Consider the following 17,860-nt stretch of genomic DNA (forward strand, 5'->3'; position numbering starts at 1 on the left):
ATCACCAACTCCCGGAGTTTGAGGGGGTAGCTTACAGTTTATTGAATTAGATTTTGCTATTTACAACTGAGATCACATCTACATACTATTTTGTTAGTCTACATGGATACATTATTTCTAACAAGTTTAGACTTATGATGAATGGGTCCAGTCATACAAAAACACGTGCACACACTCATACGAACTGTCTTAACAACAGTAGTGCATATGTTATACACCTCCTATAAAGCCAGCTTTGATTAAAACCGGCAAGTTTCAAAGATCAATCTGATTTTGAAGATGATCTAAGATACACACTGTGTGATTCTAAAATCTATTTTAGTCATTTTGTACAGTAGCTATCTTACTGGACCACAGTACATATTTTTTAAAAGGACACTGATGAGGGGTACCATCTGGTATTTAACTTAAACCAGATAGCTGATTACCTCCCCCTCCCTGCAAAGACCTCTGGCCAAGAAGACAAATGTAATGTGGTCTCTGGTACCCGACTGCCCACACGTGCCATCAGTGAATAACTCACAAAGAGGTCCTCGGATTTGAGGATATAACATAAGGCACTTTGTTTTTAATTCTATCAGTTTCTTCAGAATTAAGGTCTGTGGTCCTCTGGTGATCTGAAGCCATGCTGGCCACAGCTGTGACCATGGACGCAGGAAGCCATCAGAGAGCCACCGTCCTCAGCAGACTCGTTGGTGCGCTCTGCCCACCTGCCCACGTGCATTCCGACTTCTCCGTAAACTTCCCACAGCACGACCAGTGGGGACGTCCTGGGTGGCCTTTGTGTCCGTGGCCACAGCCTAGGTACCCACCTGCATGGTCCAAAGAGGAGAGGGAAAAACCATTAGAAGGAAGTCCAGCAGTTACCATGGAAATTAACACTCCTGGCGATATTCAGACTCATGGATATTTTTACATCTAAAAACAACCCAGTGAGAGGAACAAGCTCTCAGATGCCTCTGTAGTTGGGAAGACTCTCAAGACAGATGACAACAAATCAATTAAGGTTAGCTGGAGTTGTAAGAACAGTGTTATTTTAATAGTCTGTGAACTTACGGAGAAGAACTGGTTTGGATTTTAACATAGCAAAATCTAAATAAAAGAGAAGGGCAGAATGCTAGAAATAAAATAGATCCTGAAGTGTTTCTATGCAAGTTTACAACAGTCTATGTGAAGGCTCACCGTAAGAGTTAGGACAGGACAGAACACCGAAAATAATTAGATTTCTTGCCTGGATCCTGACCTTTCGGCCCACGTTTCCTTCCCCCAAGAAAAAAGCCAGACTTGGTTCAGTTGATTTATTCATCTGTTCTCCCATCCCTGCCTCGTCTGGAATTTCTTTAAGGTTTCAAAAGGAACAGGATGGGTTTATGTTTTTGACAGTGCTCAGGCTGTTGGAAAGGGTACAGACTGAAACTGACCATCCCAGGAGAAGCACAGAGCTTCTAGAATCAGTGAACTGTATCAAAACTAAGAGCACCCAGAACTTTTCATCTTGCTATTTCAGTTTCCATAACCAAGAAGCTTTAAATGAAACTTTCAGAACTGTGATACATTTAGCATGCACAGACTACATTCCTAGGAACAAAGCCTGAGGTTGAATACCCTGACCCTGGTCACTGTGGTGGCTGATCCCACTGCTGGGAGACAGGCACAGAGGGGGAGCAAGGGCTTTCTGGAGCGACTGGTTCTCCTTACCTGGCATGGTGCCTCCACATGCGCAGCGAGCAGTTTTCTGGCCTCCGCTGGAGCAGAATGTGCAACAGTGAAACACGCCCGGGTGTGAGCGGTGCCTTTTCCTCACGGTCACAGTGAACGGCGAGCCCTTCAGTGTTCAGACCAAGAGCAAAGAACAGCGCCTCATGAGTCAACAGGCGTGTGCTGAGCATCACACAGCCGAAACAGAGTATCAGTCACAGGCCCTGCCCCTAGAGGGACGAGGACGGTGGAGGGAAACAGTGACTGGGGGTCAGTAACCAGCTGGGCGCTCAGCTGGACAGGGCCAGATACAAATGCAGCGAGAGGCATCAAGGAACCTGTGCTGCTGCCCCGGCACGCAGACTACCTGACACGCTGAAAGTGTTAGTCGCTCAGTCTGTTTACGACCCTATGGATTGTAGCCCACAAGGCTTTTCTGTCTGTGAAATTCTCCAGGCAAGAATACTCGAGTGGATTGCCGTGCCCTCCTCCAGGGGACCTTCCCGACCAGGAATTGAACCTGGGTCTCCTGCATTACAGGCAGATTTTTTACCATCTGAGCCACCAGGGAAGCCCTAGTAAACTCAACTGTGCTTTCAAGTCATTGACTTTGGTCTCCATCTCCTCCATTCCTGAGCAGTCTAAGAACATCTGTGGTCCCTTCTCCAATTTCTCAGCCACACACTCCCATCCCTCACATCCTAAGCCAATTCCTTTCCTTTCATCCCTCCATTCTGGATGCAACTGTTTACCCATCCACTCATTCTAGGTCGGTGAAGTTAGATGAAATGGAGGAAGATTAGGCATGTGGTTAATAATTCTCGGATTAGAAATTCTCCACTTAACCTTCTTTCCTTTAAGGATAATTTTCATCCTTGAATTTCTACCCTATGCTAAACAGTAAATATTTAATGAGTGTTGCTATCTGCCTATTCCTATATGAGAATCACATACCATGCAAAAACACAAAGCAGAGAGGCTGGCACCTTAGAAGCCTTTCAGATGTTAAATCTCTCTTCCTTTAAAGAGTTTAGTTTTTTTTTTTGGCTACATGGTATGTAGGATCTTAGTTCCCTGACCAGGGATCAAACCCATATTCCCTGCATTGGGAGTGCAGAGTCTTAACCATGGGATGGCCAGGGAAGTCCCTATAATCTGTTTTAAAAACAACTTGGGAGTTCAAGCATGTGGTTTCAAATTCTGATTTTTCTACCCAGGTACTCTGTATTGCGGCAAGTTTGTTTTCTTGGTCTAATTGGATGATGATCCTTATGTTTGAGTGTTTTTTTAGAAAAGTGAAATAATGTTTGAAAAAATATCTAACCTATCTGGCATCCTGTAAGTAGGCAAGCAGCAAGTGGCTACTATGAGTCTTCCCAGGGCACAGGCTGCAAGCCTAACACATCCTGATGCTCTACAGTGTTTTCTTGTCCCTGCCAGCATTGATTTCCATTTGGGGGAAACCCTGTGGCAGCTTGTATGTCAGCAGAGATTCTGCTGGACATGTTGAATGTTACTCAATTTTAAAAAATTCATAATCTCTAAACCAGAAAGTATTACATATGTCTGTGGAGGTGATGTAGTAACCATGGTAACAGAGAAGCATATATATATATATGTGTGTGTGTGTGTGTGTGTGTGTGTATGTACACACACACACACATACATATAAACAGAGTAGAGAATTATCTGGACAAATGGTTAGGCAGATAGTTGACTGATCAGTTACAGGAGAGGGTGTAACTCTCCCAGTGGTATTCCAATAAGTCCATGTCTGGTCACAGTCTGAACAAAGCCGGAAAATCCTGAGTAAGGTTGTATTTCTTGCATGTATGCATACTCATCTGCTGGTAGATTGCCCGCTGTGATCAAGGCATCTTTCCCAAATTAAGAACTCCAATAAACTAACTGGGAGGATGATAAAATACAGGCATAATTGCTAAGAGGTGAAGTAGGGATGAAGAGGTTTTAGGGTCACCAGTATCCTCCAGTAAGAATAAGAGTTGCAAAATCTGGGCCCTTTCTAAAGTGAGGTGAAATAAGAAAGAGAATCCTGGTCAATCCCTCTACACAGCTGGTCCTGTGTGAAATGTCTCCACATTCTCAGATGACAAAACCGGGGTGGGGGGAGGGGTGAAAGGTCAGGAAAGTGTAGGCAAGGCCTCACTCACCTGAACGTGCTGCTCCTTGACACAGACCAACACAGTATAGGTGCCAGGCTCCTTGGGCGTATAGGAAACATAGTATGTCCCATCCTTGTTATCATGGACCATCGTTTTGACGGGACTGTATAGAAACGGGAGTTCAAAAACACCACTCATTCTCACAAAGCCTGCTTCAGCTGCCTGCTGATTTAGGATGTAAACTCTATATCATACAGCCAATATTAACTTTAAATGTCCCCCAAGCAGGATGTGTCTTCTCCGTGTCTTAGAAAGTAACTTGACAATAGAAGGTAACATCAATCCTCATTTAGTCTGACATTCAGAAGAATTCCTGAGAACATCAGTGTTCTCTCTCATCAGCTTCTGCTGTACCTCCTGCTCTTCTTCCTCCCCCCTCCATCCTCCAATCCTGAAGACATCGCTTTTAACTTCGTTCCCAGCACAAATAGTAAACGTGGGGCTGAACTCTGAGAAGGGCACCATTCAGTCTAACACAGAATATTTTGCAGTCTATTCAAAGCTAGGGATAAAGACAGTCTGCAGGGGCAGATGAGACCTTTGGCAGAGAATCAAATACGAACCTAAAACCCACACAAGGAATTGCATCTGGTCCACATAGTCCTATGGCGCTTTTTAATGGCATCATGGGGAGGTAGGCTGGAACTACTGCAGTTACAGCCCCGTGACTGCAAAGAACCTTGGATTTCCAGGTCCATGATGCCTGAGCGCATGATACAAACCTGTCTTTCTTATCTTTAGGGACTACGGTGACTTGAACGTTGTCTCCTCCCCTGCCCATGCTCTCTCCTGTTGCATCCTTACAGAGTACAGTGAAAGAGGCTGGCTGTTTCTCACGGGCTCTGTGAAGATCTGTGGAAGATAAACACTCAGTCCTCAATCTCAAAGGCCAACCGTAGTGACCACATCCCCAGATCAGACACCATCTTGCTTTTTCTGTTTAGTATAAATGGTCGTGTTTCCGGTTTCCTCCCTTTCTTTTCTCTTCCTGTCTGTTTCCTGGAGCATACTTCTTGGGAGTCACTTCTGGTGAGCCTGGTTCTCTCTCAGCCAGCAGCAGCTCTTGGATTGTAAAGGATCCTGGATCTTAATTTCAGCCTTAAGAAAGCCTTGAAAAAACTCAGGCTTGACATATGTATTCAGAGAATAAAAGAGAGGCTGTGCTGTGCTGTATTGTGCTTAGTTGCTTAGTTGTATCCAACTCTTTGCAACCCCATGGACAGAGGTGCCTGGTGGGCTACAGTCAATGGGGATTCTCCAGGCAAGAATACTGGAGGGGGTTGCCATGCCCTCCTCCAGGGGATCTTCCCAACCCAGGAATCAAATCCAGGTCTTCCACATTGCAGGCAGACCCTTTACAGTCTCTGAGCCACCAGGGAAGCCCCCAAAGAGAGGCTGGTAACCCCAAACTACCCTCTGCGAGTGACAGATCCTGCTAGAAGAGGCAGGAGGTACAGGTGACCAGTTCAGGCTCTTCATGCCTGAAGTCCTTTATAGCATGGTAGCTGTGCCTAGGCATTGGGGGCACATTCAATAGCTACAGCCTCTGGTCCAGGGTTTTTCCTGAGAGCTCAGTTGGTAAAGAATCTGCCTGCAATGCAAGAGACGCAGGTTTGATCCCTGGGTTGGGAAGATCCCGTGGAGAAGGGAATGGCTACCCATTCCAGTATTCTTGCCTGGAAAATTCCATGGACAGAGGAGCCTGGCAGGCTACAGTCCATGAGGTCGCAAAGAATCGGACATGACTGAGCAACTATCACTTTCACTCCACTTCTGGTTCAGAAGACAGATGAAACAGGCTTTTTTACCTGGGGTCTGTGAACTATCATGAGGCCTTCTGAGGGGCGAAGAATCTCCTGAAATCGTATGCTCAAATGAGTGGGCGTTTTCTTGTGGAGAGATCATTCTCAAAGGGATCTGTGACCTCCAAGCAGGTAAGAATTCCTGTGCCTGGGTCAGGATGACTCTAGAATACAATCTTCCTGTGAGAACTGATCTGTGAAATAGGTTTGAATAACGTGCTTCCTTTAGGAAGAGAACACCATGGTCAAAAGAAATTGTTTCTCCCCCTACTGACTGAAATGCCTACCACTATCTGGCTTCCATGAACCAGAAAGGGCATCAAAGAAAGCAAATCATCATCCCTTCTTCCTCACTCCTCAGATATTCTCTTCAGAACCATCCTCTCTGAACAAGCCAACCTCTCTGAACAGGCAGGATTTCACTCTACTCTGAGGTCTATGCTGTTATGTCTTATGGGCACGGCCTCGGTTCTGTCACATGAGAGAAGCGGTCTGATCCTTGAGTTTCTTGGTTGTTACTACTTTTCTCAACTGGAAAAGGGTCAAGCCTCACCCCTGTCTGGGATCTTAAGTGCAACCTGACCAGAACAAACCAGAAATAAAAGGACAAGGGAGGGAACACCTTCCATTGGATGGGTATGACTCTCTCCCTAGCTGAATAAAGGCTGTAGCTTAAAATGCCACCTGTCTTTGACACCATGTCCTGCTGCTGCCCTTTCCATGCCAATGGGAGATGTCGCCCTACCTTCCCCTTGGAGGACACATTTGGCTGGATCGACCTCTTTGGTGTTGATGGCCCCGTAAACTTCATAGCCATGGCACAGGCCTGCTTTCTCCTTGGGAGAGAAAGTTATCTTCTCGTTGACTCCGGGATGGGCACTGTACTCCACTTTGTTCAGCTTGGTGAGCCGTTCCACCACCACCCCCTTGGTGATGAGGATCTCTAGGTCGGAGCCGCTGGCCAGCAGGTGCTTGGTAAACTCCACTCCCGTCCGCATGTCTGCCAGCAGCTGCTCCAGCTGTGCCTTTTGCAGCTGCAGAGAGTTTTCCTTCTGGACTCGGATGTCTTCCAGCTGCTTCAGCAGCTTGTCCCGATGCTCCTCGATGGCCTTGATATAGCCCTCGGAGAAGGTGCGGATGTCGGTGGCTACGGCCTTCACCCGCTCCTGCAGGGCGCTGTTGGTCCCTTTGATCTGTGCCAGGGCCTCCTCCAGGACCTCCACGTGGGGCTGGGTACCCCTGAGCAGCTCCCGCATGGAGTCCCCGTGCTTGTGAATAACGTTGCTAGTGAAGTCACAGGGGTGCTCCCGGTGCTCCCCCACCACACAGTCCCGGCACACAGGCCGGTCGCAGAGCTCGCAGAACAGCCTCAGCTCCTCTGCAGGGTGAGCAGGACACAGAATGGGCTTCCCGATCTGGCTGTAGCCTTTTAAGTCTTTCAGGTCCACCATGGTATGGTAAGTCGTCTTCTTCTGCCGCCTAGAGGCAAACAGAGGCAGGAACGGAAAATGAGGGGACGAGTCTAGCAGGGAAACTGTCCGGCAGTTTTAAGGGCATGGGTTCTGAAGTACAACAAATCTGGGTTCAGTTCCTCGTTCTAACCTCTTAAAAATCACATGAGCCTCTAGGATTCCTGTTCCTCCTCTATACACTGGGGTAATACCTATGTGAAAGGGCTGCTCTATGGGACTAAATGATAGTAGGCTAGGGCTCTCTGACTTGGTGCATGACTTTGCAATGCTAAGGCTACCTCCTGGGACTTTCCCCAAAGAGTTCATTTGTCAAGTTTAGGCAAGAGACACAGCCTAGTGCTACAGAAAGCTAGAGGGGAGAGTTTGGTGGAGACCCAGCAGCGATATGAGACCTGTGCCAGACAGCTTAGCAGTAAACTTCAGGCAGTTAAAAAGCAGCTAGCTGGGCACAACAGTCTCCCTTAGCTTTCATTGAACTCTCTGGGAAAGCATTTCCTTTGACCAGTGCGTCCACCACCCAAAGGAGTAAGCTAGAATTTTCTAGAGGAAAGTCATCAACATTATTAGAGTAAAATCAGTGGTCAGTAGAATCAAAGCTCTCTTTTAATTCCCTCTTTTTATAGCCCTCTAGAAATCCAGGGAAATCCCAGAAACCACGGTGACTGTTCAGTTACACCATGTGTTCAGTGTTTTAGCAACATCAAGCTTACATGCCTGTTCTGGCACCAGCAGAGTGGCTGTGCACAAAACAGGGTCAGCTGTTTAGCTGGCAGCAAAGTAGTCATCATTACAAGGTAAAAATAGAAGGACTGAGGACTGCTAACTTGTTCTGTTGGTGAGGCCAGAAAACACCTGGAAGGCAGAACTTAAAAACCACAGTAGCTAATCCTGAAATATTGGCCATTTCATACTGTGATGTTCTGGAATGGGGGGAGGTGGTCTGAAGGCACAAAGTGATTTCCTGTGACAAACTGTTCACCAAACACCATAAAAGACATAATCCCCACCCCAAGTCCATCTCACTAAGTTCCAGAGTACCTCTAGGGTACAGGGCAAAGGTTGAGGTGGTATCCCACCAATCAGCACCTTATACTGGGAGGGCAACAGAGATGAGTAGAGAAAACACAGCAGGCAGGTAGAGGATTTGGATTTTAAATTCAATTGTTATACGCTACTTACCAGTTACGGGACCTGGGCATACCACATACTGCTGTGCTTCAGTTTCCTCCAATAATAAATAGGACTGAAAACAGTGCCTGCTTTTCTATGAGTTCCAAGGATCAAATGAGATTGAGGGCAGGGCTCTGCTATCATACTCTTTCTCTAGCACCCCGTGCAAATGATTGATGAGCCAAGGAAACTGGGTAAGAGCTTTGTAAACTGAAATGGACTCTGCAAACCTCTGATGCTATTATTACCATGGGTATTATATAAAGACTGAAAAATTTAACTACTGTTCTGGAACATCAGTAATCACATCGTATACTGTTCTCTGACCTTCCATGGCATTTGAGCTTTCCTTTCCATCTGCTCACCAAGGGATTTCTCTGCCTTGACACCTCTTTATACTCTGCTCTTAAGCCACACCAGGTGGGTATCCCATCTTTACCTATGAGCCTGGCAGCAGAAGTGGCAGAGATTGGCTTTGCAGGTCTGACACCTCTTCTCCACTTCCCTGTCGCTGCACAGGTCACACACCAGGCCCTGGCCTTCCCCACGCAGACTCTCCAGCATCACATCATTCATGGCCAGGTGGTCTATGGTTAAAGCCTTCACTCCACCCATGGGCAGGTCCACCTGAGCATCACATACCGGACAGAGGATGCCAATCTGCGGCTGCAGAGCGCGTGGCTTGAGTTCTTGGAATATGGACCCCTCAGAGCTTGTGTCAGATTCTCCCCCTCGGATGTCCACTACTGAGAAGGGTTCCAGCTGCTCCAGACAGGTGGTGCAAACTGTGTGCAAACAAGGCAAGAGCCTGGGGGCTTCGAAAAGCCCCATGCACAAAGGGCAGTGAGTTTTGCCTGAGTTTCCAGCTGTGGTTCCACTGGGGAGTTTGCCCATGAAGCCCAGCAGCGGCCTCCTCTTTTCTGCCATATTCCCCACGTTTGTGCTCAGTATCAGAAAAGGTCCTGGGCAGTTCTATAATGAAGCAGCAGGTGATTAGGCCCATCCAAAGAGACAGTTTCCAAAACTTCTACAGAATGGGGACTCTCTCTTCGGCAAACCAAAGGGCAAAAAGGAAAAAGAGTATTCCTCAAAGGAGCCACCCACAGATCCACTCAGCAAGGCCCCCTCCTTTGCAAGGCATCCCATACCAGACACGCCCACGCCCTCCTCTGCCCCTCCAAGTCCTCCTCCCCGGAAGCGCGTCCAGGTCTAGGTCTCCAGCTAATCCTGCTGTCGACTCCTGGACCCCTGCACCCCTATCACCCTCTACTACCACCCATCCCACCGCCGGCCCCACTGGTCCCACGCCTGACACGCGACAACTGCACTCCCGCCCCCGCGTGATGCGCTTGGGGGTCCTCCGCTCCTTCTTTCCACCCGGCCCTCCGCGGAAGGCACGCGGCGGACAAGGGAGCGGCGAGCCCCCGCCGGCTCCGCGGTTGCCACCACCTCCCCACCCTGCGGTCCAAAGAGCCCAACGGCTCCGGCCCCGTTGCCACTACCTCCCCACCCTGCGGTCCAAAGAGCCCAACGGCTCCGGCCCCGCCTCGCACCGATCCCGGGGCTAGTCAGACGACTCCAATCACCGTCAGAGAAGGGCGGCCGTCGCCGCCGCGAGCCCCGCCGCCCTCCAGAGTGACACCGGCAGCATCCAGTAAGCTTTGGAAATTCCACATCTTCGCCGGTCCCCCGGGGAGGGGCGGTATCAAGCACAGGGCCGGGGGCGGGGCGGCCTCAGGGCTTGGGCCTCGGAAGAGAAAAGGGGTGAGGCTGTGACTGAGCGGCATAGTATAGCCAGCGTCACCACTTTACGGCGACTGTCTCCCTCTCTATGGCTCTGGCGAGCAGAGAGCTCAGACTGCAACTTAGAAAGCGGCGCTGATGCGCCACGGGGAAGGCTTCCTTTGCGTCCTCGGATTGGTCCCACGGACCCACCCTGGGGCCTCCCATTGGTGGCTGGAGCTGTCAGTTGCCCCAAGCTCCGCCCAGGGCTTGTCCAAGGGGAGTTGAAGCGGGAGGCGTTTTCTTGGGTCCCGAGTCCTCGGAAGCGGCGAGTGTCGCTTTATCCTTGGCTGTGCTGTGAACCTGCGAGTTCCCCTCTGGGGAACTTATTTTAAGTTTATTTTAATTCAGGAGTCCTTGAGGCCATGCGTGCGGGTTACCAGAGCTTCGGGAAGCGGCTCGCTGGGTCCGGGCATTTTCCGGGCCAGGCTGGTTCTGAGGACCCATCAGGGAGATCGCCGGACCAAGGTCTAGGTTTGCCTTCGTGAGGCACTCGCCGGGAAGCTCGAATCCCGGTTCCCTGGGGCTTGAGAAGCTGTTGTTTCGTCCGTCGGGGCTAGAGGTGCAGATGACTAAGGAGTTGTTTGTCAACCAGAGTTCTACAGTTTTGTGTAAGAGAAAGAGAGCATGTTTGTCCTGCTGTGGGTTGTTTTTTTTTTAAAATCAGAGCGGGCCCGTGACTGGTCACAATGGTATAGTGGAAAATGTCAAAGAGGGATAAGTCCTCTGTGGGCTCACAGAGTAGTGGGAAGATGAACACGTCGGACATCCTTTACTTCACAATTTCTGTCTTCTTTGAGTGTTCTTAGAAGGAGTCTCCTGATTTGGCTGTATGGGGAATTTGCTACACTTGTCATCTAGGACCAGTACCTCCACAATTCCAGAAATGGTAACACTCTGGCTCCTTATGCTCCATTTGTTCCTGTTATCTTAAGACCGGCTAGGATGCCTGATTATCTCAGCTTGCTTTGTTCATGACTTTCCCTACTTGATTTGGACAACTGTCTCAATGATGTCTTCATTATCCATTTTATGCTATAGGCACAGTGCCTGGAGCCTAAGCTTTAAAAAATATGGAATCTGAAACAAACGAACAGAAATTTGAAATATGAAAACTATAAAATGAAAGTCGAAATGTTCAGCCATTTCCAAAATATGTCAGTGAGTCATATGCTACATTTATATGTGAATTACGTAGAATTTCCAAAAGTAAGCACATCTAGGAAGGTCTTAAAATAGTCCTTACCTGGTTTTCTTCAGCTTCTTGTCCTTCTTCATACCTACTGACTCAGATTCTGCTTTCTTCACTCCAGTATGCTGGAGTGAGCCACAGAAACGCAGGCTTGGGTTTGCCATTTATTCTTCCTCTGAACTTCACCTCAACTCTCCCTGATGTTTGGAGATGCTTTACTTCATCTCTTATTCATGCTCTATCATGTTTCCCATGGTAGATGTTCCAAGCTTCTCTTGTTTAAGAAGTGCTTTGAATTTACCTGTGTATTATCTCCTTTAATCTCGAATATATGAGGAAAGTCTCAAATTTGGTGGCTAGCCTAAGGTAGAGCAAATGAGACTTGAACTCTTTTCTTATGATGCCATGTTTAAGAGTCTAGCCCAATCACCTGTAGCCTTTTCTTCCCCAGCTTCTTAAGCATTGAATTTCTTATAAACTCAACAGGTATCTGCCTTTAATTGCGTAAGAAGAGCAAGTCACTCACTTTTTGCTAAAAAAAATCTATGATTCATCACAACTCCTCTCAGACTTCTGACTTCTCTTTTTCTGTTCCAAGGTTAACTCCATAAGACTTTTGCTCTTTATTCCGACCTTTCCTGCCTTCTCAAAATATTGCTGTCCCTACATTTTCAATCAGTCCTTAACTAGCACATTCTTCTACCAAATTCTCCCTTGACTAGGCTGCCTTTCGACTTACTTACCTTTGTGACCCTCACCATTACATTTCTCAAAAGACTAGTCCCGCTTTATGCTGTCACCCATTTTTTCCCTCTCCTATTGAGACTTTGCTCTTGTGGGTCACAAATGACCAGTCATTGCCTTTTTCTCACTCAAGTCTCTTTAGTATTCACCATTGTTATGTACTTTTTCATCCTTAAAACTTGCTTCCCCTTTGCCTTTTGAAATATTCTATTCTCCTGGCCTTCTAATTTCTTGGACAGCTTCTCATATTCTCTTCCCTCATTGGTTCGGCTTGCTCCACTTTATCCCCTACCTTTACTTCTTATGCAGATGATCCTCAGATTCACACTCTCAGTACTGACCTCTTTCTTGTGCTTTGGTCATAGCCATTTATGATAAACCTGGGCCCAAATGTGGCCCCATCACCTTAGGCCCCACATAGCTTAAACTTCAGTGAACCTCTTTGTTCACTAAACTGTGTTCTCTGAATTTTTCTGTTTTATTCTCTCAAGGATATCATTCTCCTGCCTCCAGCATGAAACTTTATAGTGCTCTTGGCTTCCTTTTTCTTTTTCCATATCCAAGCAGATACCAATTTCTTTCCATCCCTACAGCCAACACCTTACTGTGGAGAATTTTCAGATGATAAGGACTTACTTCAAGGATTAGAATAGTTTCTGAATTATTCCTGTCCTCTGTCTTTTTTCTCTACACAGTTTTTCGAAATTAATTGTAAAAATATGGCAGAAATCAACATTTATAAAAGCTAGTTCCCAGCCTCCCTCTATAGGATGAAATCTGGATTCCTTAATAGATTCATGAAACAGGACTTTTAGTTGGACTTAAATATTGCCAAGCACATTTCTTAGTCTTATCCAATTTTCTCTTCAGAATTCTTCTACCTTTATTATTTAAACATACTCTTCACATTGCTTTCTTGAAACTTTCCCTGTTGTTTCAGCACTCCAGATTTGAGCTCCAATGGCTATTTTAATGGAGAAGGAAATGGCAGCCCACTCCAGTGTTCTTGCCTGGTGAATCCCATGGACAGAGGAGCCTGGTGGGCTACAGTCCATGGGGTCGCAAAGAGTGGGACGTGACTGCGTGACTAAAGAGAGAGCGAGTGAGCTATTTTTAAACAAATTTATTAAAGTATAGTTGATTTACAGTACTGCTTACAACATAGTGATTCAGTTATATATACATTGTTTTTCATGTTCTTCTTTCATTATGACTTATCACAGGATATTGAATATAGTTCCCTGTGCTATACAGTAGAATCTTGTTTTTTGTCCGTTCTATATAGAGTAGTTTGTATCTGCTAATGCCATCTCTTCCCTCACTCACCCTCCTCCGTGGTAACCACAAGTCTATTCTCCATGTCTATGAGCCTGTTTCTATCTCATAGGTAGATTCATTTGTGTTGTATTTTAGATTCCATATATAAGTGATATCACATGGTATTTGTCTTTGCTTTTCTGATTTACTTTACTTAGTATGCTAACCTCTAGTTCTATCTATGTTGCTGGAAATGGCATCATTTCATTCTTTTTTGTGGCCGAGTAGTATTCCATTGTACATACGTACCAGATCTTTTTTATTGTTCATCTGCTGGTGGACATTTAGGTTGTTTCCATGTCTTGGCTATTGTGAATGGTGCTGCTGCAACTATAAAGGTGCATTTATCTTTTTGAATTACAGTGTTGTCTGGATATTTACCCAAAGGTGGGATTACTGGGTTAGATGGCAACTTGCTTATACTTTAAATTTTTCAGTTGTGCTACATTCTGATATTAAGTGTTTTTAATTTATTATGTATATATATGTATATATGTGTGCATACACACACACACACACACGTATTTTTTGTCTCTTTGTTAAGATGAAAAACCCTTGGCAACCAATTCCGTGTCTACATAGTTCATGTCTAATAAAGACTTGTTATTGATGAGGCAAATGAATGATCCCAAAGTAGAATGGGAATACTTGCAACCAAGAGTTTTGTAGATCACACAGAACACAAGTGATATGGGATAAGATTATGGGAGAGAATCATTTACGGAGTCTCCTTTCTTAGGATTAGTCAGTGTTTTAGTCCATGTTCACATACTACTTCATCTTTTTGGGGGACTCCGGGAAGCAGATAGTTACAGGGAAGTACAAAAGTCTTGGGATCAGAGGAATAGGACTGAGGAAAGGGCCAGGTCTGTCAAAGCGTCTAAGGAGTTTCACTGCACTCCTGTGGCTTAGCGGGTAAAGAATACGCCTGCAATGCAGGAGACACAAGGGACAAGGATTCAATCCCTGAGTCAGGAAGATCCCCTGGAGGAGGAAATGGCAACTCAGTCTAGTGTCCTTGCCTGGGAAATCCCATGGACAGAGGAGCCTGGCGGGCTACACAGTCCACAGGGTCACAAGAGGCAGACACAACTGGGCGATTAAGCGACTAAACCTGTAGCCCAAGATAGGGAAAGCACCAAAGGCAAGAAGGCCAGGAACAGAGGACGACTCATCAGGAAATCAGGCGCATCTGGATTGGACAGTTTGCCTTATTAGCACCACCAGACTTGGGGTGAATGTACAGAAGTGAACCAGAGAACTAGAGAGCTATGTCAGGCTCCCCTGTCACCATCATCCCTGTTTCTGTCATTCGCCATCCTTCCTCCTTTGCAAAGCAGGACAGTCCTTTCTTCTAAGATCTGTGCTTTAAAGCCCCGTCTGCTCTTGCTCCATGTCTTCATCCTTTCTTTTCTGATGGGTTTTTCTTCCAACTCATACCCATGTTTAAGTCTCTTCTTCTACCTTACAACCCATCTTTCGCTCTTGATTTCACTTTCCCTCTTAAAAAGAATAGTCTACATTTGCTTCTGTAATCCTCCTCACATTTTACTCCTAAACATAGTATAATCTGGCTTTTGTTCTCACCATCCCCTGAAATTGCTTTTGCCACAGTCCCTGATAACTTCCTCCTTGCTCTGTCCAGTGGGTACGTTTCAGTTACTATCTAACAGAATTTGTTATAGCTTTTGACATTGACAGTTTCTTCTTGAAACTTTCTCCTCCTTGGTTTCTCTAACACTATGCTTGATTTTTCTTCCTCTTTCAGCCCTTGTAACCACTACTTTTCTTCTCCTTGCAGTGCACTATTTCTCGCACCTGGCTCTTAAACACTGCTATTTCCTAGGGTCTTTTAGCAAATCTTTTTTCTAAAAAAAAAGAGCACTCCCTTGGTTGTTGTGGGGTTTGGAGGTGATATAGATAAAGCCCCAGCCCAGGGGCTCTTTTTGCCGATACCATTATTGTCTGTATCATAGCTTGGAATCTACTCCCTCCCTGCTTTTCCTGCTTTAGTTCAAATTCCTATCATATTTTGTTTGGATCACTGAGTAGTGTCTCTATTTCCAATTAATTCACCATAATCCCGTTAGAGATCTTTTTTTTCCCCCCTGCAGTTTGATCATAATCTTCAGTGGCTATTGAATACCTTCACTTATTCATCAAATATCACTTAAGCACCTGGAATATGTTTTCCCCGAATATCTTCATGGCTTGCTCCCTGCTAGAATAATAATTTCCATGAAGGGAGGGACTCCTGACTGTGCCAGTATATAGCTTACTGTGTGGAACAAGCTAAAACTCTGTTCTCATGCAAATTATCTTCTAGCAGGGCTTGACTTCCTCTGCCAGTCCCGCTAGCCTCATTTCTTGCACTGCTTCACCTTCACCTAGCATGCACCCTGAGCTTCAGCCTCTTGTATAGTTGTGCAAACTTCTTGCTCTGCCTAGGACACCCTGCCCATTCTCTTGTCTAGTTAATTCCCATCCATCCTTCAAAGCTCAGTTTTCAGATATCAGCTTCTCTAGAAATCCTTCTTTCAACAAGCCTTTATTAGGTGTTCCTCATCGTGCTACCCATGGTACTCTGTGATGACCTTTTCAACATTCTCATTTCAATTTTATACTTACTTGTTTGTTTCTCACTACACCCCACTCCTCCCACACTAAAAACAAGTTATGTTTTATTTCTGCATTCCTAACATTGGGCAAGTCTCAGACATAGTATGCTTTAATGAATGTACTATGCTTGATCTAATGGCCAAGATTCATGTTTAATTTCTAAGGAACTGATCATAATGGTAGGACAGATGACTGGAGAAATTTCTTGTTTATTGTAGAGGATCACTTTTGCTGTTCAGATTTATTTCCCCCCCAGAGTCTGAGTCTTTAGTGCCATCTAGTGGAAGTAGCTGCAATAAAAAGCTATCAGTTCAGTTCAGTTCAGTTGCTCAGTCACGTCCCACTCTTTGCGACCCCATGGACTGCAGCCCTCCAGGCTTCCCTGACCGTCACCAACTCCTGGAGCTTGCTCAGACTTACATCCATCAAGTCAGTGATGCCATCCAACCGTCTCATCCTCTGTCGTTCCCTTCTCCTCCCGCCTTCAGTCATTCCCAGCATTACTGTCTTTTCTAGTGAGTCAGTTCTTCACATCAGGTGGCCAAAGTATTGGAGTTTCAGCTTCAACATCAGTCCTTCTAATGAATATTCAGGACTGATTTCCTTTAGGATGGACTGGTTGGATCTCCTTGCAGTCCAAGGGACTCTCAAGCATCTTCTCCAATACCACAGTTCAAAAGCTGGTGCTCAGCTCTCTTTATAGTCCAACTCTCACATCCATACATGACTACTGGAAAAACCATAGCTTTGACTAGATGGACCTTTGTTGGCAAAGTAATGTCTCTACTTTGTAATATGCTGTTTAGGTTGGTCATAACTTTTCTTCCAAGGAGTAAGCATCTTTTAATTTCGTGGCTGCAGTCCGAAAAAATAAAGTCTTTCACTTTTTCTATTGTTTCCCCATCTATTTGCCATGAATTGATAGGACCGGATGCCATGATCTTAGTTTTCTGAATGATGAGTTTTATGCCAACTTTTTCACTCTCCTCTTTCACTTTTATCAAGAGACTTTAGTTCTTCTTTGCTTTCTGCCATAAGGGTGGCGTCATCTGCATATCTGAGATTATTGATATTTCTCCTGGCAGTCTTGATTCCAGCTTGTGCTTCATACACCCCAGCGTTTCTCATGATGTACTCTGCAGATAAGTTAAATAAGCAGGGTGACAATATACAGCCTTGACGTACTCCTTTCCCAATTTGGAATCAATCTGTTGTTCCATGTCTGGTTCTAACTATTGCTTCTTGACCTGCATACAGATTTCTCAGGAGGCAGGTCAGGTGGTCTGGTATTCGCATCTCTTGAAAAATTTTACAGTTTGTTGTGATGCACACAGTCAAAGGCTTTGGCATAGTCAATAAAGCAGAAGTAGATGTTTTTTTGAACTCTCTTGCTTTTTCCATGATCCAACAGATGTTGGCAGTTTGATCTCTGGTCCTCTGCCTTTTCTAAATCCAGCTTGAACATCTGGAAGTTCACAGTTCACATACTGTTGAAGCCTGACTTGGAGAATTCTGAGCGTGACTTTGCTAGCATGTGAGATGAGTGTAATTGTGCAGTAGTTTGAACATTCTTTGTCATTGCCTTTCTTTGGGATTGGCATGAAAACTGACCTTTTCCAGTCCTGTGGCCACTGCTGAGTTTCCCAAATTTGCTGGCATATTGAGTGCAGCACTTTCACAGTATCATCTTTTAGGATTTGAAATAGTTCAACTGGAATTCCATCACCTCCACTAGCTTTGTTCATAGTGATGTTTCCCAAGGCCCACTTGACTTCGCATTCCAGGATGTCTGGTTCTGTGTGAGTGATCACACCATCGTGGTTATCTGGGTCATGAAGATCTTTTTTGTACAGTTCTTCTGTGTATTGTTGCCACCTCTTC

General features: G+C 45.7%; 1 protein-coding gene across 3 annotated transcripts; it reads right to left on the minus strand.

Annotated features, from left to right (window-relative positions):
• TRIM45 (tripartite motif containing 45) lies at positions 1–10,143 on the minus strand. 3 transcript variants are annotated; one of them, XM_088835618.1, is made up of 8 exons: positions 9,912–10,143; positions 8,765–9,297; positions 6,429–7,162; positions 4,604–4,733; positions 3,870–3,984; positions 1,699–1,825; positions 1,183–1,338; positions 1–812 (listed from the first exon to the last, which is right to left on the minus strand). In XM_088835618.1, exons 1-8 carry the CDS (start codon positions 10,110–10,112, stop codon positions 664–666), a joined length of 2,145 nt encoding a protein of 714 aa, XP_088691744.1. In that variant the 5' UTR covers positions 10,113–10,143; the 3' UTR covers positions 1–663. The 3 variants fall into 3 exon arrangements, with proteins under 3 accessions (XP_088691744.1, XP_055259758.1, XP_055259759.1); XM_055403783.2 differs by lacking the exon at positions 1,183–1,338; XM_055403784.2 differs by lacking the exon at positions 1,183–1,338 and having other exon boundaries at positions 9,879–9,978.
• Positions 10,144–17,860: the final 7,717 nt, after the last annotated feature.

Source organism: Moschus berezovskii, chromosome 4 (assembly GCF_049115385.1).
Source record: "Moschus berezovskii isolate FMDL1 chromosome 4, NW_MosBer_1.0, whole genome shotgun sequence".
In the NCBI taxonomy this organism is placed as follows: domain Eukaryota; kingdom Metazoa; phylum Chordata; class Mammalia; order Artiodactyla; family Moschidae; genus Moschus; species Moschus berezovskii.